The 24369-nt window shown below is 35.3% G+C and overlaps 3 protein-coding genes across 7 annotated transcripts; all 3 read left to right on the top strand.

Annotated features, from left to right (window-relative positions):
- The first annotated feature begins 5777 nt into the window (after window positions 1–5777).
- Window positions 5778–21157, top strand: LOC129889136 (putative L-ascorbate peroxidase 6). Of its 5 annotated transcripts, none has more exons than XR_008766807.1 (12): window positions 5778–5993; window positions 7308–7495; window positions 7610–7730; window positions 8786–8901; window positions 9294–9364; window positions 9551–9593; window positions 9684–9780; window positions 10217–10300; window positions 13379–13914; window positions 19690–19811; window positions 20192–20258; window positions 20488–20568. XR_008766807.1 is itself a non-coding variant. In XM_055964314.1 (10 exons), the coding sequence occupies exons 1-10, from the start codon at window positions 7342–7344 to the stop codon at window positions 20591–20593; spliced, it is 981 nt and encodes a 326-aa protein (XP_055820289.1). In that variant the 5' UTR covers window positions 7229–7341; the 3' UTR covers window positions 20594–21157. The 5 variants fall into 5 exon arrangements, 2 of the variants coding, with proteins under 2 accessions (XP_055820290.1, XP_055820289.1); XR_008766808.1 differs by lacking the exon at window positions 5778–5993 and having other exon boundaries at window positions 7225–7495; window positions 13379–13496; window positions 13734–13914; XR_008766806.1 differs by lacking the exon at window positions 5778–5993 and having other exon boundaries at window positions 7224–7495.
- On the top strand, window positions 13921–19682 carry LOC129889137 (uncharacterized). The gene is made up of 3 exons (XM_055964316.1): window positions 13921–14704; window positions 14785–14903; window positions 14995–19682. The coding sequence occupies exons 1-3, from the start codon at window positions 14059–14061 to the stop codon at window positions 15430–15432; spliced, it is 1203 nt and encodes a 400-aa protein (XP_055820291.1). The 5' UTR covers window positions 13921–14058; the 3' UTR covers window positions 15433–19682.
- A 432-nt stretch (window positions 21158–21589) lies between the features above and the next one.
- Window positions 21590–24140, top strand: LOC129890848 (calmodulin calcium-dependent NAD kinase-like). Its single transcript, XM_055966311.1, has 7 exons — window positions 21590–21914; window positions 22008–22231; window positions 22317–22381; window positions 22441–22662; window positions 22757–23209; window positions 23282–23426; window positions 23786–24140. Exons 1-7 carry the CDS (start codon window positions 21725–21727, stop codon window positions 24023–24025), a joined length of 1539 nt encoding a protein of 512 aa, XP_055822286.1. The 5' UTR covers window positions 21590–21724; the 3' UTR covers window positions 24026–24140.
- The last annotated feature ends 229 nt before the right edge of the window (window positions 24141–24369 follow it).

The raw sequence follows: 24369 nt of genomic DNA, 5'->3' as shown, positions 1-24369 counted from the left end.
CAATAAGTCACGTGAAGTCATCGAAAAAGGTATGTTAAGGCTATTTCCTTCCTTCGGTATGTTTCCGTAAAGCTTAGAGGCAATATGAGAAGGTTTTGTTATCATTGTTATACTTGTAGGCAAGATTGTTGGTTGTTGACTGCCTGAGTAGTTGTAATCCTCCCTTGTCGGGATTAGTATTCTGTTAGTAGTAGTCCTATGTTAGGCACTACTTAGAGATTATTAGTATAGGTTGCTTATAGCTTATTTGGTCGCCTTTAGCCTATTGAGTTACTATTGTTGCCTTGGGGCTATTATGGTTAGCTGAAGGAATATGATCATTTCCTAAAAGGTCTATGTGCTGCCTACAGAGCTCTCGTGTTGCCTAAGAGGGATATGACTTGCCTACGGGGCTATATTGATACCTGAAAAGGCTATGTGTTGCCTTCGGGGTTATGTTGTTGCCAAGAGGGCTATGAGTTGACTATGAGCTTATATTGATACCTTGAAGGGCTATGTGCTGCCTATAAGGCTATATTATTGCCTAAGAGGGCTATGTGACTGCCTACGAGGCTAGGGGACTACCGATAGGGGTATATAGACTGAATTAGCACCTTCTAGGCTTATAGGGGCATAGGTAGGTGGTCTTGGTTGCTTTTTGTACCTGCCAAGCTTATAGGGGCTTGGTCAAGTTGTTGTTTGATTATTTTTGGTATATTTAGATTCTAAAGTAGGTTAGTATGCTTATCTTAATCTTGATTCATTTATCTGATTACTCTTAGTATATTATGATACCTGCTCATAGTTTATCATCTTTCATACTCGATACATTATTTCATACTGATGCCCCATTGCTTGGGGGCACTGCATTTATGCCTGCAGATCCTAACAAATGACCAAATAAACCTCTTCGGCAGTACGATTGACTTCTAGCAGGTTGGCTTGCCCCTTTGTTCTAGAGCTGCTAGAGTTTGGAGGTTTGTTAGCTTTTGTTGTATATATTCTTTTTGGGTAGGTCGGGGCCCTGTTTCGCCAATCTTTACTACTCTTAGAAGCTTTCATACTAGTGTGTGGTTTGTATAGCTACGTTATGGCTATGTTGGGTCAAGTTTATTGGGTTGTTGAGGCTTGTTAGCGGCTTAATGTATTAACCTTATATATACTTGCTTTTAGTTTTAGTATAGACATAATGGTAGCCTCGACAGCCCAATTATGACCTGTGTTAGGTTGCTATTTCTTGATATGAACTGTTGGGAGTAGTTGTTTCTTTTATAGATCTATTGATAGGGGCCTTGCCGGCCGAGGGCTTAATTTTAAGTCAAGATATACTTTTTTGTTTCTTGATTGCGTGTAGTTGCCATGCGCTAGTAGCAAGTGATTCAGCAGGGTCGGCTTGGGCCTGAGTTTTGGAATTAGATTCCAATTGCGACCCTTTTGTTTGGGGCGTGACAATACTATTCATAGAGACTTGTGGGTATACTTTATTAGGTCTTTTCAGCTTCCATCTATAGCCTTGTCGGCTTATTGTATATATGGTTTTAAATGTAGCCTTGTCGGCTTACTAGTTTTTTATCAGTTCAGTTGGCCTTGTCGGCCCTTATGTTATTGATGTTGTTGTGACCTCATTGGTCCTGTCATCTTATTTCAGTTATTTATTGTGGTGGCCTTGTCGGCCCTCACTATTCTCTTTCTCGATCGAATAAGGTACTGAATGTCAGTTGCGTCTTACCTAGTTTGGGGCGTGACAAGAAAGATGCTCTTTTTTGATGGTGAGTCTGTGTTCATTAAAAGTGTGCTAACTAGCATTACTATTGTCTTGCTTTCTACTATGAATCCTTCCAAGTGTGTCATTTATGATCTACATAGAACCTTTCCAAGATTCTTTTGGAATTACAAGGAGGTTGGTTAAAACAAGGATTCTATTACTTGGTCTAATATGTGTACTCCTAAGGAGGAAGGGGGTTTAGGTTTTAGGTCCTTGTTTGATGTGGGTAAAGCTATGTTTGCAAAGATTTGGTGGATATTTAGGACTCGAAAATCTCTTTGAACCAACTTCATATGGAACAAATATTATAAGAAGGTAAAGCATCAGGTAGTGGACTTATATCGTGGCTCTTAGACATGGAAATATATGTTGGAAGCCAAAAAGATGTTTGATCAAGAGATTTTTTGGAAGCCAAAATGTGTCACTCAAATGTGTGGTATGATAACTCCATATAGCTTAATGTTTTACATTATATTATGCCTATTAATGTATTGGTAAATATTCATTTGGAGGAAGTCAGGCAGTATCTCAGGAATAAAAGATGGAATGAGGAGGTACTGATAATTGTTATTGATGAGGAGGTATATGCACATGTTTGTGATATGGGTTATGTTCTAGAAGAGTCTAATAAATAGGAAAAACCATGGTGGATGTTATATAGCGATGACAAATTTTCAATGAGATCTTCTTGGGATAGTATAAGGTAAAAGAGGGATCATCAAAATTATCTTTCTAGATTGTGGATGAAGAGAGTTCCCTTTAAAGTGTCTTTCTATTTGTGGAGATTATAGAGGAAAAAACTTCTTGTAGGAGAGGTGTTCATCAGGAATAGAATTATAGACCCTGTAACTTCTTGTTGTTGTAGTAAAGGGGTTTAGGAGACTATTGAACATCTATTCATGAGGTGCCTTATTTATAAGGTGATAAGGCATAATTTTGCAGCAACAACAAGCGTATTTGGTCCTTTTATTCTTTTAAAGGAATCCTTTAGAAAAAGAGAAAATACTAAGGTGGTTCCTAAACTAAAACCTCTATTTAAAGCAATGTGTATATTCATTGTTTGACAAATATGAAAAAGGAGGAATGCAATTTCACATGAAAGAAGGATGTTTTTTATTAGTATGAAGATGGATATTACTAAAAACATAATTCTAATGGCTAAATGTATTTATCCTTGGTTGACAAAAAAATCTTTTTTACAGATACTGATAGAATTAGTTACTTAAATATGCAAGATTTTCCAATAGAATCTAGAACAATTCTAAACATGAATAAAGCGCAAGTGCCTAACCTAAGGATTAGAAAGTATCACCACGCTACTTAAAATCAATATGAAAGGCAATAAAATCATGGAAGCACATAAGCAGTTAACTAACATGGACAACAGATCATGTAAGAAAATTCATAAAGGTTTCATGTCTCATCAGATGGTTCAAGCATTCAAGGGTTCTAGGCTACGCATATCATTAATAAGTACACACAAAATTGTTGGAGGGACCATATAGTTCTTTTTTTAGAGAGTAGTAGATTAGAGGTGGAGGTATTTGAAGAAGATGAAATATCTGTCAAACAAATCTTAAAATTGGTAAAGTTGTAGGTCAAGTGAAAGTCAATGGTTATTGCGCAAGGATAGAATTGTGTTCTCAATTCTTTTCTAGTAAATAGATAGATTATCTTACCTTCTAGAGGAAGTGGTATCAGCTCCTTGATGAGCTCAATCTACCATGAGAGGAAGATATATTAGAAATTAACTAAAAAAATAAATATTTTTGAAAATTAGGGAAGTTTAACTCTTATCTAGTTGAAACATCCTAGATCCATAGTAGGAGGAACTGGAGAAGTCTTCATTTGGGATTGATTCATAGTGTTTGTGAGACCTGAAAACGCCTATAGTGTATACACTCAAAGTTCGTTCATCTTTTGAAAATTATGAAGTCAACATTGGTTCGAGTTTTTTCTTCGTGGCATCATTTCCTCCTCAAGGAAGAACTCCTCAACTCCGATTGTCTTCTTCAACAGTGAATTGAAAAAGTGAGGTCTCGGTTGTGGTAGTTTGGCTTTTTTTATTATTATTATTTCTTGTCTGTTTGTTTGTTTATTATATTTTTAGCTTTTAAGTCTTTTTTTATCTTTGTTTTGGGACTAGCTCAAATTTAGGTTTCGACTTTTGGCTTTTGGCTTTTGGCAAAATATGGAGTGGGCTTTTCCTCACTTTCTGTAGTTTGTTTGTTTGACATTAATAAATTTTCCATTGTGGCATTTGTTTTTAAAAATATTTCTTGTATACAAATCATTCTTTATCTCTCTTCTTTTCATTGTTTTTTCTCTTAAAATTACTCAACCATATTAAATTTTGAATTTTAAAAGATTTCTTTTCTTCCACACTTTCTTTCTCTTTATAAACTCTACTGATTTCTCTCCTGAAATCACTCAACCATATCAACTTTGGAATTTTGAAAGATTTTTCTTCTCCCACCTAACCTTACTTTCTCAATTTCAGTTAACATCTGTTGATTTTCACTTGTTTCTTCTTTTTATTTTGATTTTCGTTTGTATATATTTATAGTTTTGTTCATTCATTCATAATTTTTCATCCATCATCTTTAATTTTTTTCTATAAAATCAGTAGATATATACAATTTATGGTTAAAACAACTCTATCAAAGAGAATTACTCGAGGTATATAATTACATGCTAAAATTTTTGATAATCCACCATTTTTTTTTGGTCTAACTCAAGTTTTGAAAAAATTGCAGGATCTATTGCTAAATATATAGTTATTGAAGAAATTAGATCCAACGAAGAGGTAATTGTTTTAATTTCATATTTTTTGTGATATGTATTTGTATCCATAAATTGGATTATTTGTTGTATATGACTCTATAAATTTATTTGTATCCATGTATTACTATGAATGTAATTATTTATAGTTTATTTGTATATTGACATAATTTTTAACACATATAATTTTTTAGGTTAATATTTATATATTACCTGTAATTATATATACACTCTAGATATTATTTATATAATTTTAGCATTTTATATGTTTACATTTTTGTATATTTTAATCAGTTGTTCACATATATAAATATCTATATAGCAACTCCTATTATTGTATATCTGATACAATTATACATATTCATAATATTTATTTTGGGAGTTGAATTTATAGTCAAATAGTTATGACAGACATTATTGTATACAATTAAATAAGAACAAAAAAATAATTTAAATTAAAAATTGTATAATTAGTCTTCATATATACAAATATCGAAATACATACACAAATTATGTATTCAATAAATACACACCACAAATTATGTATTAATTATACATATCATCACAACTCTAGTAATCAATTTATAAAAACAAAAGAAGAGTTTTTCGATACATATACAAATTATATAATGAAGTGACACATATCCAAAAACTTCAATGGTCAACTGATACAAAAAAAAATGATACATATACAAATTATGTAATCAATCGATACATATTCAATAATTACAGTAATCAAAATTCAAATAATCAATCTATACAAATGCAAGTTATATTTGGTAAGATCTTCTAATCAGATACAATAACCCGTGATTTTTGGGACTGTTTTCCGTTTAAGTAATCAAAATTATCGCCTATTTAATTAATTAAATTGAATGACCAATTTGTATAACTTATTAAATTCTAGCGAGATAAAAAAATAAAATAAGGCATAACTATTGAAACTATAGCTACGTTATGTAATTAAGCAAAATGTAGCTAAGGAAGCCTATTCTGTTTCATGTCTTAGCTATTTATTAAATTTACTCTTAAAATTAATTTCTTAATAGATGTGTTTAAGTCAAAAATCTTATATATATAAAGAGAATCCTCAGCCTAGCGACGTGGCGCCATACAAAGACATGATTCTCATTTATCTTTTAATATTTTTTTTAACCTATTTCCTTGGAGAAAACAAAGTCCACAAAATATAGAGCACCGTTTCGACAAAACTCTCTCTTCCATGTCTTTACTCTCTCTCTTGACAATGTTTCGTTTTTCCTCTTCAATCATTCCTCTCTCTCTCTCTCTAAATTCTCTTTCACTGCACTAAAATCCCCTACGTAAATTCAACTTCACAATTTTTCAAGGGTTATCCGAAGGTGGTGCTTAATTCGTTGTTTGATCACTTCATGCTTAATATTGTTTATCTTGGTTTTGAAGACTCAAATAGCAACAAGGTCGTGACCTGGAAAAGAAGAAGACTAAGGTATGAATATAGTTTTATTCATTGTCCATTTGTATTTAGGGTTAATGGAAAACAAAACTCATAATGCATGGTTGTTGTTTGCAACTTTTTAAATTTTCTTTTTTATCTATAATTGGAATTTTATGTATATTTTGTATTCGGATTCGTTGTTTGATACACACTTTTTTCAAAATTGAAAATTGAAGAATCAAATTGAACCAAAAGTCCACTCCTAATATTTTATATATATTTGGGTTATGTGTTGATTTTGTTAGTTGTAATGTAGTCCAAACTTACTCAGTAGTCTCTGAAGAAACTAAAAAAGCATTTGTAATAGTATCTTTTTACATTGTAAGGAGTTTGTGGAATTGAAGAAACTAAATGTCTTTTCGAAGGGAAGTCTACTATTGTTAATCTTTGAAGTTGTATAGTTGATGAATTTATTTTATGGAAAGATATTGTTAAGGTTCTGTATGAATAATCATCACTTAATTTTGGTATTCAACTTTATTATTAGAACTTCTATTTACTCACTTTTCCTATCGTCAAGTTGTATGAGAGTTCTCTTACAAACCTTGACCAATAAATATTTGCTCAGTTAATTTATTGAGCTAAATTTTTTGCTTCCTGTCTTAATGTTAACCTATATAAAATTAAAACAATTAACTGATATTGTTATAGTTTGAAAATAGAGAGAAGAAGAAATTGATCAAAGAGTAAAGATTGATTTTTATTGGCCTAATTTTGATTTGTTAATAAGAGTCTCTACAAGAATATATTGAACTCAAGTCCTCTTAACAATATCAACAACTAATTAATCAAAATATTTAACTTTTGTAATTTCATCTTATATAATTATATCCGAGTTTCATAAAAATAATATAGAGAAATACGAGGTCAAAAATACAATAGCCTAAAATATCAAAAAAAATGAAAAAACATAATTGGCTATCACCAGTAGAAAGAAATTACTCACAATAATGCGAAATTATTTAGTTTAATAAGTAAATTAAAAAAAAGGGAATATACACCAATATTTATCAAGCGTGCTTTTCATTTAATCACTTTTACAAAGCCAAAATGTACTTATTATTGTGAAATATACTAGTTTGACGACAAAAAGTTCTATCTTTTCTTCTATCTTTCATATATTATTTCATTGCCAACATTGACAATTTATAGCCAAAGTGAGAAATAAATTATAGTGACAATTGGCCCACAGTATTATAAAGTGGACATCCAATATTATAACCTAACACTTGTTATAATTTCTAATGTTCGAATAATACCTTCTAGTCATTTGTCTCAACTGATTGAGTACTTGTGGTGTCAAAGAAGTTAAGGATAACGCAAAGTCGCGTGGTTGAGAATGTGGAACACCGTCGTCGTCGACTGTTGGCTTCTCAGTTCCGGCGTTTCCTCCTTTACCTCCACTTCCAAGTTGTATTTTCAGGCCAATTTTTCTCGAACCGCCCACTTTGGTAGCAACCCAATTCGAGCTTCCGCCACCATCAACGGTTCAAGTAAGCAATGAATCTTCAGTTCATGAAATATTACTGAAGCTTCCAAGGATTTTATAATCTGAAATGTGTAGATATTTGTTAATTTGAGATAGGTCTTTTGTTTACGAATTGCAGGTGAAGGTGTTATTTACGAAGCGTTATCATGTGGAAGGAGAGCCTTACTATCTATGATTACCTTGTCTCTTGTTATGCCGTGTAATAGAGTTAACAACAGCGTTGTTGCCATTGCTGCTGTGTACGTTCAAATGCATTGCTTTTAAGAAACTTGTACTATTGAATATTTGAAGTTTAGAGCTTTACTGCCTTTCTTTTTAAGTTCAGTTTGGATTTCACTTTCTTGTAAAATGAATCCTTCAAATTTGTGGTGTTAATTGTCAAGAAATCTGGCAGACAAATTTAAGTGACATTTGCAAATAAGCCTATTGGTTAACATGTAGGTGTCGAAGACCATGTTTTACATTCAAAAGCAGCAGTGTTTAGTCCAGCACAATCCACATGTATTAGTAATTTTTTTTATGGATGATTCCTATGTGCAAGTTCAAGTTGAGAGTTCTCTCAAGTTGGTTTTAGCAAACAAACTCCTTTCTAGTGATTCTATATTTCTATGCCCCAATTAGATTATAAATTTACAGAAAACATATGAGAGAATCTGATTTTGAAAGAGGAAGGATTCTTCTCACATAATTTGAATTTAGTTTCTCCTACTACTACTAGTAGCTTCAACCATTTTAGGATTGATATTTTTTTCTTTCTAACATCCATGATTACTGATTTCCTCATTGAAGGCACTTCACCAAATGTTCTTGAAGCATATAGTTTGGTAGTAGAAAGTTGAAATATGAAACATTTTCAGAGTCATCCGTAGGTGAAGATAGGTAGTTACTGCGTGGACTGAAAAAAAGGCATAGATCGATAAGCTTGATCACCTTTTCTGCTTTTATGTTAGCAGTGACAAGTTGGTAATTGTAGGATGAATGTGAGAAAGTAATTCTCAAGTGAGAGGTTCCGTTAATATCTACCCTCTTCAGTTTCACTTTCACAATTAAGATCTCAACAAAGTATGCTTGACAATGTAATTATTCGTTTCAAGTTATTTCTTTAAAGCAATGTTACTCCATACAACAACAACAACCCAGTGAAATCCCACATCGTGGGGTCTGGGGAGGGTAGAGTGTACGCAGACCTAGCTCCTACCAATGTAGGACGGCTGTTTCCGAAAGACCTGACTCCTACCAATGTTACTCCATATATTCCTAAAAGGAGCAAGAACTTTCTTTTTGTTTTTGGCAGTGAGAACTTTCGATTAAGGGAAGAGATCAGGAAGGTATTATCCAAGGGCAAGGCTGCTGGTGTACTTCGCCTTGTATTCCATGATGCAGGAACTTTTGAAATTGATGAGAAAATTGGTATTACTTCGAAACACTTATTCCTTTCCTCTCCCTACCCAGATCCCCCACCACACCCCCACACACTCACACCAAAAAAAAAAAAAAAGAGGAAGTGAAAAGGACACAGAAGAACAACTGTTCCAAACATTAGCAGTTTTCAATTGCAAACTTTGTAATCTACTACCTTTTTTTAGAATCTACAGAGCTGGTCTAAAAGAGTTATAACATCATAAAATGCAGATGGAAATGCTTCTAACACCATTAACCTGCAAAGCCTGTATATATCTTATTTTGTATTTATCCAAAAATATAATAAATTTTTGTGCAGTATGCAAAATTACTTGAAAGAAGAAAATGTTTGTCTTGCATTCCTGGATATATGATATCAACCTCAATTGCTCTTATATTAGGTGGTATGAATGGCTCTATAGTATTTGAACTCGACAGACCTGAAAACAAAGGCCTTAAGAAATCTCTAAAGGTAAGCAATTTTATTGCGTATAAACTTTTCTTTTCTCTCTCCATCATTGTTTTGTTTTAACGATCCTTGTGAACAGTCCGTAGATATTCTCATTTTAGATTTTAGTTGTTTACCATTTCCAAAGACTGATGAACTCTTATATGGACTTCGACCAGCTAACATCTCGGTCAATGCATTGTTCTTTAGATTCTGGAGAAAGCGAAGAGTCAAATAGATCTTGTGCAATCAGGTAAACTGTCTCAGTCAATAAACTGCTGTTAGTTCACCTATCATTTTTGTTCCAGCATGACTTTTTTTTTATTGTTGGCTTTCTTCGCAGTCTCATGGGCTGATATAATAGCTTTGGCTGGAGCTGAAGCTGTTTCATTATGTGGTGGACCTAGTATCCCCATTCAGTTGGGAAGAATTGATTCACTGTAAGGGCATACCTTTTAGTTTATGATATTAGTTATGTTTTGCTAATATAAGATGTAGGTCCAGTAAATGTGGAGCTAAATTTGATTGCATCTATCTTTTTATTTAGGTTGTGTAGAAATGGGGATGCAAAGATTTAATAATTAGGATCATCTGAATCTCATAAATTTAGCAATTGACAAGTAACTTAGCTAGACGATTAAAGATCAAGCAAGCGGATGCAATCAAAGAGCATCACCACTTTCTCCACAATCTTAATTTAAGCTCTTTTTGGATAGTTCCTTCTCATTCAAATTGATGTGGTTTTTTCATCTAAAGCACCAGGTGCCAGAAACTTATCATGAGGAAACCCCTAATGCATGTAGCAACCATATTTCAATTGATTGATGTAATTTTTCTGCCGTATCTACATTCTCATAGTTGACTTTGACTTTGTAGGGTGCCGGATCCTGAAGGAAAACTTCCTGAAGAATCACTTGATGCCACTAGTTTGAAGCAATGTTTTGAAAGGAAAGGCTTCTCGTGAGTCTAATGGCTATACTAAAATCTACTTTTTATTTTCATTTCATCTTCTGCTCTCCTTGTGCTCCATGTTATACCATTCTATTAGCATTCTCATATTGTTTTGATGCCATTCACATAATTTGACTCGGTACTTTAAGGATTTCCCCCTTCAATAGCTTCTTCAGAAAAAGTAATGAGACTTGTAATATATACCAACTTTTGCATCTTTCTTGGCATTCCTAGGGTTTTCTTCACTTGCAAGTTGCAACATTCTGTGTTTAATTTTCACTGATGTTGGGTAATCAGAGGTGGATCCTGGATTTGGAAGTTCCGGGTGCCACACTGCTTTGAAGAGTGCACACGCAGCATTGTGCATAAGCTATGTCGATGTTTAAAAAGCAATAAGTATAATTTATCATCAATTATGTGAACATGGAAGAGCCTTGGCTCATTGGTCTATTTGAGTTTTATTAGTGATCAAGGGTTCTATTTTCGACTGTACCAATTTTTTAACAATATAGGCTCACTATATTTGTCAAAAACACTGATCAAGTTAGGCTTCGAGCCGTTGTGCCCCTATTATCTTCTAACCAACATTCCAGGAAGCACTATTTGTCAGATTTGTGTGCTTTTGATTAGAATATGTGTAGTTCTCGATGCAGCACGCTAAAATTAGTTTTAAAAAGTGCACCAGGCTGGGTTCTAACTCGTATCCACTGTAGAAAAACCTGACTCTCCACCACTGGCACCATGTGCCCTACTGTTACTCCAGGTGCCAAGAGTTTCAACCGAGACGTTAGGGTGCCGTGGCTCCCCCACCCTTCTACAAAGATCCACCTCCTTTGGGTAATATACGTAAAACTGTTGCTTTCAGGTTAAGCACTTTCCTGATGAACTGGCTTTGTAGCATCAGTAATCATTTTTAATAATATTAAATGCAGTATAGACAAATATGGTGATAAATAACATATTTTTTCTCTGTAACTTATGTGGATAAATAAGGTTTGGTAATTCACATGCAGTAAATGTTAGTCCTGTTCTCTTGTTTTCGTGGAACTGACCAACCATTAGTTCTGCTCTATTACATGAGGCATGTGAAGTACTTCTGTATTTCTTCCGTCTCATATGCATCTTGTTTATCTTTTTCCAGTGTTACAATCTTATACAATACTAACATATTCTCTCATTTTCTGAGAGCTGATTTTGGATTTTCTTAATGATCATTTCTGATTGTTTCCTTATCCTTCTGAGTTTCTAATGCATGGGTATGAGACTCTCATAGTGTAGCCCCACCCATTTGCATGATGCATAAGAATAATACTTATACAACATGTATATCAATAACGTGGCTTTATGTCACAACCCAATTTAGAATCGTGACCGGCGTTAATGGAGAGAATCCCAAAGCAAGCTTACCAGAATTCTACGGAAAATCGAGCAGAGTTTCCGTAGAATCTTTGGGCCTATCCTAAATTTTTCCTATCTCGGAAATCCACAACACAACTAAAAATAATGCTAAATCAAGACATAATATCCATCTTTAATCCAATCACCATGCAATAATCCGAATTCATCTCCAAATACGAAAAGAAGTTTAAAACTAGTCACATGACTACAATGCGAAGGAATAATCATGAATCTAATAGAGAAAAGGACAAATGGAGTGAGTCTAAGAGTTTTAAAAGAAAAGGAACCAAAACAATTCGATAAAGTTCTTGCCACATGAAGCAATGCGGGACTCACCAGATACTACCAATTCACGCTCTCTAGTTAATGAAATCCGCGTCAAGGCCACCTGAGTTCTCTATAAAAACATTTAGCGAGGAGTGAGAGGCTAGCTCAGTGAGTAATAACACTTAACCACAAACGTTTTCAAGAGGGACAAGTCAGAAAACATGCTACTATGATAATCAAAATCATGAAATAAATGCCTTTTCAGAAAGCGACAACAATATTGAATCTTATTTGTCTCATGGAAGCAAAAATCTATTTGAACATTTAGAAGTAAACTCAGGGAAACACTTTCATAGCAATTCTTATATTTGGAAGGTTTCCAAGAATGAATCTTGCAATCGCTATGACCTTCTTTAAGAAGTCACCAATATCAGTGAACTTCCTCATAGAGGAGTCAAATATTCATATCAGTAGATCCCTACTCGAGGTATATCAATAACGGTATGCTAGTTCTATCCTCCTACTAGCAAGGGCTATGTTGGTAATCTTCAACTACAAGGTGCACGAGGTCTAACAAACCCGCCGTTAACTACGGGATCCATCAAGGTCTACTCCCACTTATACTTTTCTTTATAACCAGTAAAAGCATTTTCCAAAATATTACAAGACATTCAAGTTCTTATCAAATCATATTATATAAAACTTAAACACATAAGAAACATATGTCAAGATACTTACTTTCAAGTAAATAACAGACCTTTTCCATAATGATTAATCATATTTCAATTAACAATAAATAAGTCTTATAAAAGTGAGAACATCTCACATTACCGTTGGAATATCATATTAAGTAAAAGATTTGTCCCACATGCAAGTCCAAAACATTCGGTAACACATTCACTTTATAAACTATGTATAAATTATGAGAGTTATAAAATGCAAATTGTGGTAAGATTGCTACTCACAGGACTCGTGTTGAATTACCAAAATTATCACCTCAAGCAATCTGTAAGACTTCCTTCGATCAATCTATCATCACATCATATCGATCTCGTGTTAATTTCCTTCATTTTAGGCTAATTCATACTAAATTAGAATACCCAACCCTCAAGATTTCAAGATTGACTTTCCATTCATCGAATCCTATGTATTCATGCCAGTGTTATGAAAAAGCACCGAAGCGCTCGCTTTAAGCGTGAAGCGAATCTAGGCGAGGCGCTAGCGCTTCAACACCGTGAAGCGAAGCGATTTCAAAAAAGCGTGCGCTTCATGGGAAAAGCGAGAAGCATGCTTCATCCAGAAGCGAGAAAAAAAGTCGCTTTTTTGGAAAAAGCGGCACTTGGTTTTTTTTTTTAAAAAAAATCTGTAAAACTTACCATTAATTGTTCCAAGCTGCTGTGACTTCTTCTTCAACTTCGACAGGTGGATGTATGATGCAGGATTGCCTTTCAATTGTGTTAACTACACCGAAAGTTTTGGTGAATTCATTGAGGCAGTAGGCCAATATGGCCTTGGAATGAAGCCCCCCACCTATCATGAGGTAAGAGTTTCTTGTTTAAAAAAAGAGGTGGAAAAGACAAACAAAATTGTAGAAGATCATAAGGTTCAGTGGAAAACGTATGGTTGTTCCATTATGATGGATAAATGGACAGTAAGGAATGGGAAAATGATCATCAATGTTTTGGTGAATTTTCCAAAAGGGAGTGTGTTCCTTGAATCTCATGATGCTAATGACTCTTCTACTGATTCTAATAAGATGTTTAACTTGTTTGAGAAGACTATCTTGAAAATAGGCAAGGAAAATGTGGTACAAGTTGTGACTGATAATGCAAGTGAGAACAAAAAAGTGGGTGACATGTTGAAGGGAGTGTTCCCACATATTTTCTGGACTCCTTGTGCTGCTCACTGTATCAACTTGATGTTTGGTGACATTTTCAAAGAGGCCCCGTATTCTACAGGTGAACTTGAGTCTTAATATTTAATGTTCTTTTTTAATCTTCATGTTAATTTTCTTACTTATTAACTATTAAATTTTTTGAATAGTTTTTGATAAGGCTGTTAAGATACATTCTTATATCAGTCAAAGGGTATTGTTGTTGAATATGATGAGGAGATACACAAAGCAAAGAAACTTGGTAAAACCTGCTAAGACAAGATTCGCAACAGTTTTTTTGACATTGCATAGTTTTTATATGCAAAAGAAAAATCTGAGAACCTTGTTTATGTTCACTGAATGGAATGAAAGTGTCTATGCAAAGGAAACTCTTGGGAAAGCAATTGCGAGACACATCATTAGTCCATATTTTTGGAATGACACTGTTCAAGCACTTAGAGTTGGTGGTCCTTTAGTTAATGTACTTCGTATGGTGGATGGGGAGAAAAAACCACCAATGGGCTACATTTATGAAGCTATGGATAGGGCAAAAGAAAGTATTGAAAAGACATTCAATTATGATGAAAGGAAATATATGAATGTTTTCAAAATCATTGATGCAAGGTGGACGGATCAACTTCATCAACATTTACATGCAGCTGGACATATTTTGAACCCGGGGCTCTATTATAAAAATAATGAGATGAAGACTTTAACTGAAGAAGTGTGGTTAGGATATCATGCATGTGTTGAGAGGATGATCCTAGATAAAACTTTGCAAGACAAAATAGGGGATGAGCTTGGTGTGTACATGAAAGCTGATGGGCTACTTGGAATTGAGTTGGCCATTAGAGTTAGAACCTTAAGGTCACCAGGTGAGCATTTCAACATTTAACTGTTAGAGCTTTAACTTTTAAGTTATTACATATTAACTTTTAAAATAATTCTTCTATAGTTGAATGGTGGATGCAATATGGTCATAATGTCCCAAACTTGCAACAATTTGCTATTAGAGTGCAAAGTTTAACTTGTAGCTCATCCGGTTGCGAGAGAAATTGGAGCGTGTATGAACATGTGAGAACCTATAGTACGTTATTACTAAATTAAATAGTATCTTAATTGTCCAAAGTCCTCCCATTAATTACTTTCTATGAATTCTATGCAGATTCATACTAAAAAGAGAAACAAGCTTGAGTTAAAACGCCTGAATGATCTAGTGTTCATCAAATATAATAGAATATTGGTGCATCGCTACAATGCTCGCAATACCATTGATCCAATTTTGTTGGATAATATTGATGATGTAAATGAATGGTTAACTGGAGCACCCCAAAATCATGAAGATGAAGAAGTATATGAAGGAGAAGGTCTCACTTATGGTGATGTTGCTACGACTAGTGGTGTGGAGGAGAATATTTATGGTTTTAGGGGGAGGACTTTAAGGGGCAAGGAAAAAAGAGTAGCTACAGGTTCAAGTTCATGTTCAAATAGAAGTAGAACTCTTGTTGATGAGTCCTCCGATGAGGAAGAAGATGAGGACCAAGTAGAAGTAGAACCCTTGTTGATGGCACTTCAAGAGTTTGAGGATCTTGTTGAAGAATAGGATTTTGCTCTCTTTGTGATTTGGTTATGCATTTGCTTTATATGTTGTTACTTATGAGGATTATTGACTATCTAGTTACTTTTTAATCTAAGTCTTTTGAGTTCTTGATTATTTATCTATGCATATTTTATATTTTATATTTTTATACTAAATAGCGCTTTTTCTGAAAAAAGCATGCGCTTCGCTTCACGCTTCTCACTTCTGTGAGCGAGCCCCCGTCGCTTTTTTCGGCTTCTCGCTTCTCAAAACACTGATTCATGTTTTGAATAATTCAAAAAGTTCATATCCTTAGCCATTTCATCCTACTTATTACAATTCATTCATTGAATTTCTTACCAAGAAGTATACCAAACTAGTGCTTAAGATTAAGAAACAATACCACTGCTTACTGTTTTCTAATGGTATCAAACTAGCTTTCTATCCAACAGATGCCATGATCATAATAACATATTTCCTCTCAGTGTTCAGGAAAGCGGACACTTCATCACTTAAAGCGATGAAGCGAAGTGATGCGAGCCAGTCATGCTTCGCAGACTAGAAGCGATGGAGGTGAAGAGAAACGGTCACTTCGAAGGCTGAAGTGCTAAAGCGTGACGATGCGCGAAGCAAAGGAAGCAATGCTTAACTTTTTTAAGTCTTAAAAGTACGATCAAACGGGAAAAAAAGAGTCGCGGCCTTTTATTTCAAGAGACCTAGTTTAGCTTGACTATTGATCTGCTTCTTCTCTAGGATTTTCACACATCTAGAGTTTTTAATTTGAATTTTGCTTATATATATTGTCTTTATTTATTTTTGTCCTTTTCCTTTTAACTTATGCTTCACTTCAATGAAGCGAGCGCTTCGCTTCATGCATGAATCGGGGCCTTATTACTTTTTTCTGCTTCATGCTTCCCTGAACACTGTTTCCTCTATCTCTTTAACCCTTATTTTTCTTAACTTACAATCCCAATTCTATAATCATAGAATCTACGAATTTAAATCTTTAAACTAAGTTTAGAAAATTTAAATCATTAAGGACGAGCATGAAAAAGTATTGGTAGAGAAGTCCCTCATTAAACAGAGATGGCAGTTGTACTTCCAAAATTCTTGAATGAAGAAGGGGATAGAGAGATTGTGTTGGGAGATTTGGAATATACAAGGAGGCTTCACGATGTTGGGTGTTGCAGGAGTATTACGGTCGAAGAGGTTAAGGGTGTTGTGCGTAGGATGCGCGGTGGGAGAGCGACCGGACGAGATTCCTAGAGAATTTTGGAAGAGTGTGAGCTCGTTAGGTTTGGAGTGACTGACTAGGTTATTTAATGTCATCTTTAAGATGGCAACGATGCCCGAAGAATGGAGGTCGAGCGTAATGATCCCGCTATACCAAAACAAGGGGGATATCCAGAGCTGCAATAACTATAGAGGTATCAAGCTTCTAAGCCATACTATGAAAGTGTGGGAAAGAGTGGTGGAGATGAGGGTTAGGAGAGACGTGTCTATTTCAGAGAACCAGTTCGGATTTATGCTGGGATGCTCAACTACAGAAGCCATCCATCTTATGAAGAGATTGGTGGAGTAATATAGGGAGAGAAAGAGGGACTTGCATATAGTATTCATCGATCTAGAAAAGGCTTACGATAAAGTTCCACGAGAGATACTATGGAGATATTTGGAGGCTAAAGATATACCTGTGACGTACATTAGGGTGATCAAGGACATGTATGAGGGTGCCAAAACCAGGGTAAGGACAGTAAGAGGAGACTCAGAGTACTTCCCAATTGCGATGGGGTTGCATCAAGGATCAGCCCTTAGTCCGTTTTTATTTGCCTTGGTGATGGATGTATTGATGCGACAAATTCAAGGTGAGGTGCCATGGTGTGTGCTTTTCGCGGACGACATAGTCCTGATCGATGAGACTCGTAGTGGAGTTAACGCTAAGCTGGAGGATTGGCGACATACCTTGGAGACTAGAGGGCTTAAGCTGAGTAGGACCAAGACAGAGTACTTAGAGTGCAAGTTCAGTGAGACACCTCAGGAGGTTGGCGCGGAAGTTAGGCTTGGTGACCAGGTCATCCAAAAGAAAAGTAGTTTCAAGTACCTTGGGTCTATCATGCAAAGCAGCGGGAAAATTGACGAGGATGTCACACATCGTATTGGGGCAGAATGGATGAAATGGAGGCTCACTTCCGGTGTGCTATGTGACAAGAAGGTGCCACCACAACTTAAGGGCAAGTTTTACAAAGTGGTGGTTAGACTAGCTATGTTATATGAGGCAGATTGTTGGTCAGTTAAGGTCTCTCACGTTCAAAAGATGAAAGTAACCAAGATGAGGATGTTGAGATGGATGTGTGGGCATACCAAGAGTTACAAGATTAGAAATTAGGCTATTCAGGACAAGATAGGAGTGGCCTTGGTGGAAGACAAAATGCGGGAAATGCGACTGAGATGGTTTGGGCATGTGAAGAGGAGAGACATAGATGCCCCAGTGCGGAGGTGTGAAAGGTTGGCCATGGATGGTTTTAGAAGAGGTAGGGGTAGGTCGAAGAAATATTGGGGAGAGGTGATTAGACAGGACATGACGCAGTTACAGATTAACGAGGACATGACCTTAGATAGGAGGGTGTGGAGGACCCATATCAGGGTAGAAAGCTAGTACATAGTCTCGTTATTGTTCCGTATTAGTAGGCGCATTAGTGCACTATAATTTTTTGTGCTCTGACTTCTGTTATTATCTCTCTTTACTTTCTGTACTTTTGATTACTCTATTCTACTTTACTCTACCCGACTTTATCTGTGTCGTTTTCGTTATTTGCGTTATTCGTTATTTACTTTCCCATATCGCTTTGAACTTCTTAGCCTGATCTGACCTCTTTTTATGCTACTTTTGAGCTGAGGGTCTCTCGAAAACAGCCGTCCTACCTTGGTAGGAGTAAGGTCTGCGTACACTTTACCCTCCCTAGACCCCACGCTGTGGGATTGCACTGGGTTGTTGTTGTTGTAAGTTCAGAAAATTTACCTTCCTCTTCTACTTTTCCTCTTAAAATATTTGGCAAAGCTTTGATTGTTTTTTCCTTCGCTGCTTCACTGGAAAATGAGGCAGAGCTTCACGTTACTTCTTCTTCTTTATTTTTTTCAATTACTGAAACATAGGCCTGTAACCCCAAATGCCTTCTTACTCTTTTCTTTTCTTGTTGCAAGTTGCAGCCCTTTGCTGCTTTGGGCTTTTAGCCCAATCTTTTTTTCTCTCTCAAATGCATATTGGTTTGAAAAAATGACTTGCCTCTTCTTTTTTTTTTAAAGAAAAAAGTCTAATGACTTATTGTCATTTAGTATAGGGTATTACACTTTATTAGACAATTCAATTTAAAGTACGCTGTGATAGCATTTGATGAAATAACTGTATACACTAATTCACATTTTCTGTACCAATATCAATTTAGCATACATGTTATAGTGAATTGTTAACCTCCATGACATACACAATTTTTCTAAGTCATGCATAAGGAGCATATTGCACAGCCAGTCATTAGGGGTAATCATTTTGAGCCTTAGACATATTGGTGTTATTCAAGGTAATATTAAGAAACTCATCTGAAATGATGGTTTTAGAGGAAGAAAAGGAGATTTGTTATTTGATCAGTATCCTTTAAAATGAGCTTATTTTAAATGTATTCAAAATTTTCAATAGCAGGTCTTTTCCCATATATGCAAGGTAAGGCTGCGTACAATAGACCCTTGTGGTCGGGCCCTTCCCCAGACCTTGCGCATAGCGGGAGATTTAGTGCACCGGGTTGCCCTTTCTATGAGGCAATCTGTATTCAATATGCCATTACAGTGTCGGTCTGAGTATGATATTTTGTGACTGAATGCATAATCATGGCCAAAAAAGCAGATTTAATTGCTCCATAATCTTTCCCCTGCCTCGAGGTTATGGCATTTCATCTTAGCTGAACAATATTCCATAATTCATATGATTTTTTGCCTCCTCTATTGGCTGCATCAGTTCGGTACTTTGGGTTAAGAATGTCATCAGCTGACAGTTTAAAAACCTAAAAAACACTTCTCAGCTTGGATTTTGTAGAGATCAACTATTCAAATATTTTGCTTTTGATAATCATGGTCAATTGTCAGAGGTCTGATCAGTTCAGGCTCTAACTCTAAAATTATGCAGTATAACCTCTTGCTCACGTATTCTTGGAAAGAAAAAAGCTAGATCTGTTGATTATCGATGTTAAGATAACCTGCCTAATTTCCATGGATTGTTCATTTTGTTTGTAGAACTCAGGAACTTGTTGCGTTGTCTGGCGCGCATACTCTGGGAAGTAAAGGGTTTGGGAATCCAACTGTCTTCGATAATGCATACTTCAAGATACTCATGGAGAAGCCATGGTTGTCCTCAGGTGACTAATGGCATTCATATGATAATAAATGGTTGTGTATATATATTTAATTCATCGAAATAAATATCAAGCACACTGAATCATCAGAATCTATGAATCAATGATGTTCTTATCTTTCTGAAATGGAAATCCACATACCTACACGCCTTGAGGTTAGATGATTGTTGCACAGAAAACTGTTTAAGCAAGACTAGGTTCAGGATAAGCTAAGCTGCAAACTGTTTATGCTTCAGTATTTATGTGGAATGATGACACTTCTTCTGATAATAGAAGGCCCCTGTTTTTAGAATTCTCTTTATACGATAATGGGAATCATAAAGCATAATTTCCTTTTTAATGTCTTCAACCATGTAGTATTTTATTTCTTTTCATCTATACAGGCGGCATGACTAGTATGGTTGGACTTCCCTCTGATAGGGCACTTGTTGAAGATGATGAATGTGTAGGGTATGGTTTTCTTTGACCTTATGTTATTGAGATTCCTTCATTATGGTTTGGGACAATAATTTCTCCAATTTATCCTGACAAAAGTTAGTGAAGTAAACATGTGCCTCTACTAGCGGAAATGCAGAATTTTCAATTCACTACTCTAGTTTCAGTTCACCAGTTATAGACCCCTCGCTCTCAGGATTGACCTTTTGTATGGTAGTTAATCCTTCTTATGCTTCTTGAACAGATGGATATCAAAGTACGCTGAGGACGAGAGTTTATTTTTTGATGATTTCAAGAATGCCTATACCAAACTTGTTGACACTGGTGTAACTTGGAAGAAAGCATTGTAGTCCTTAAAATTAATCAGTAATACCTTGTCATAGCTGGTAACTTGTTTTGGTACATACAAGATTTGATGACCCAGCAACAAATGCAGTCAAATGTTAATTTTTGGTTACACAGGCAGTCTAACGGAAAATTTGCAGCTGAAGTTCAGAAAATGAATGGAATGCGGCTAGAAGTAAAATATTTGAAGTCAAATGTTTTATGGAAAGTCTTAGCTCTATCTACCATCAATGTTCCAACAACGTAGTCCTACTCATTGATCTACAACAGATTGCGCAAGCCAGTACCTATCCTATAACAGGACATAAGAAACGCTATGTTGTTAGACTTGGATCTAAATAAAATGTATGAGAGGAAAAAGGAAGGAAAATGCATATAAAAGTTTACCGCAGCTTCATTTAGGTGTTCTTATTACTTAATTCTCATGTGTTGACATTTGTTCTTATTCTTAGCTTACTAGGGACAGGATGATTCATCCGAGAAAAGTGGTCACCCTAATATATGAAGTTGTGATATAGAATCTAGGGATCTTATTGATGTGTGAATTTGGTTTATTTTTTTCCTGCTTACTCTATTTTGATTCATACTGGCAAAAAGCCTTTGTATGAACCTGAATGCCCCGCCACTCCAGTAATTACGAAATGAATTTACTGTGTGGGCCGGGTGTATTGTTATTTGTAATTCGATACCAACAAATCAATTATACATTGTTATTTTCTGTTGGTTGGAGTAAAATTTCTCAACCTGACGGAATGCCAAATATGCATGCTAAAATTTGAAGAAGGTTCCCCCAATCAACATTATATTACTATGGATTTGTTTTTAACTTGTAATATTGGGGTATTTTTTTTCTTAATCTTTTTGGGTATAGAAAAATCGATTATTCCGCATAAATAAATAAATCCATTTTTTTTATCAAGGAAAACAAAAAGAATATAATGCTAACACGTGTTGTTAACATTGAAACAAACAAACGATTAACATGCAGCAGCTTAAGCTATAGCCTTATTTGATTCCCATGGAATATTAATTCCTTAATCTGCTATTTTTGCTTTCATCAGATCGATGGAAAAAAACAAACAAAACAAGAAGCTAATATATAATTAGTGGTGGCGGTGGATCAGATTACCATTTGGATGGGAAATGCGATGGGTTCTTCAAAAGCATCATATACACAGATTCTTGTAGCATCTTCGATTGGATTAATTCTTGCTGCTGCTGTGCATTATCGGCTCAAGAAAATCCGTGACCAAAAAATTGTTCCTCGTACTAAAGTTACCAATACTGGTCAGATCCTCAGGTTTGAGAGTTTTTCTCATTATGTAGGTAATTTTTTATTCTTCTTCTTCTTTTTTGTGGAGTATGCATGTGGTGTTGTTGTTATACATGCATAGATACATGATAAATTCATACATGCAGCTAGACAAATGGGATTTGGTGACAAGAGGGAATGTCCACATTTGTGCAAATTATCAGCTGAGTACATAAGGAAATCGGAAGGGTGTGAAGAAGATATATACAACTTCTTTTCTAATGAACCAGATGCTGATTCTCTCTTCATTAAGTTAGTTGAAGAATTTGAGAGATGTATCCTTAGTTACTTTGCATTTCATTGGACCCATGCTTCTCATATGATCAGCCAGGTGTGTTTAACAACATCTTTAATTAATTTCATCTCAAATGATATAATTAATCCCAACTCCTCTTGTTACATGCATCATCTTTCAGATTTTGAGTGCTGACCATGCAGAACCAAAAAAGAAGCTCAAAAACATTGTCATGGCTGCCACTAGGTACGTACGTATTATATAAGGAGGTGTTGTGAATTTACTAATAAATTTAATGATTCAAGGGAACAAAGATTTGAAAGGGTGACGAAGAATCTCAAGGTTGCAAGAGTATTTACAACGTTAGTTGAGGAGATGAAAGCAATAGGGCTTGTCTCAGCAGATGATTCCGAGTGCACTGATGTGATGGTTCCAATGGCTCACAAAGATAGATGCCCAGTCCTACTCTTTATGGGTGGTGGTATGGGAGCAGGAAAAAGCACTGTGCTCAAGGATATCCTTAAGGAGTAAGTATAATTCGTAATTATATACAAGTACTGGACTAACTGCTCTTTTCTAATTAATTATTTTTTTTGTTTATCTCTCTCTACATATATGTAGACCATTTTGGGCAGGAGCAGCAGCTAATGCAGTTGTAATAGAAGCAGACGCTTTCAAAGAATCAGATGTCATTTACAAAGCCCTTAGCTCCAGGGGACATCACAATGACATGCTTCAGACTGCTGAATTGGTACATCAGTCATCAACAGATGCAGCATCATCCCTACTTGTAACAGCCCTTAATGAAGGGAGGGATGTCATAATGGATGGTACACTCTCATGGATACCCTTTGTGGTGCAAACTATAACCATGGCCAGAAATGTTCACCGACGACGTTATCGAATGGGTGTTGGCTACAAAGTGGAGGATGATGGATCTGTAACTGAGAGCTACTGGGAACAGTTAAATGAAGAACAAGAGGCCACTGATGGCAATAGAAAGAGAAGACCCTATAGAATAGAATTGGTTGGAGTTGTTTGTGATGCTTATTTATCTGTCATTAGAGGAATAAGGTAACACATGCACTTTGTTTAATTCTTTCTTGTATATGTATGGTGTAATTAATTTCTGGTTGTTTTTCACAGGAGAGCTATCATGTGTAGAAGAGCAGTAAGGGTCAATTCACAGCTGAAATCACACAAGAGATTTGCAAGTGCATTCCATACATACTGCCACCTAGTAGACAGTGCAAGATTGTACTCCACTAATGCATTGGAGGGCCCTCCTAAGGTACAACCAAACAACTTCCTACAAAATATTTTCTGCATTTTTATTTGTTTCATTTGTCTCAACATTCTTATAATTCCTACCATATGGCTTGTTAGTATAATACTAAATGGGATACTCCCTTCATTCGTGACACCATTTCCTTATTAGTCCGTTCTAAAAACATCTTAACTATAACTTCTCATTTGACTCTTAAGGAGAGGCTTGCCATATTTAATTTAGACCAAAAGTTTCAAAAGTTTTATAGCACAACAAAAGCTATCACTACAACAAACGTCTTGCCGAGTCAAATTGTGCCACATAAATTGATAGTATTTACTAACTCGTATAAATTCTAATTTTGATGTGGTTTATTGGAATAGATGATAGGGTGGAAGGAGAAAGAAAGGACACTACTAGTTGATCCAGATGAGATAAATGTACTGCAAATGGTTGGAAGGTTGAATGATGGAGCAAACTCCATCTATGAACTTTACAAGAACCCTCATCCAGCTTTTCAAGCAGGCTCTGTTTGGAACGATATTGTCTTGTCACCTTCTAGACTCAACATTCAGAAAGAACTCAAGTATTCCATTCAGAAAGTTGAAAGGATGAGAAGCTAGCTGAGTTACTTTCTATTAGTTCTGATAAAACCCCAGATATATTAGTGTTCCCACTATTCCAATTTACACCATTTGGATTTCGAGAATCAAACATTTTAATTTTGATAGTGAAATTTTGCATGAAATTTTAAGTTTTTTTCAAATAAAATTTATATGTATGAAAACTATGCAAGAAGTACAATAAATCTCAATAATTGATAAATCAAGATATTTAAAAGATATATTAAAAAATTACGGTAAAAGAAAATTTGTTTGAATCTCAAAATTCAAAAAGTGACATATAAATTGGGATGAGAGCATTTAGTTGTCACAACTTATTATGGCACATGTGACCAGGAGGTTAC

Source organism: Solanum dulcamara, chromosome 5 (genome assembly GCF_947179165.1).
Source record: "Solanum dulcamara chromosome 5, daSolDulc1.2, whole genome shotgun sequence".
NCBI classification, from domain to species: domain Eukaryota; kingdom Viridiplantae; phylum Streptophyta; class Magnoliopsida; order Solanales; family Solanaceae; genus Solanum; species Solanum dulcamara.
This window is presented reverse-complemented; position numbering and strand designations above follow the sequence as displayed.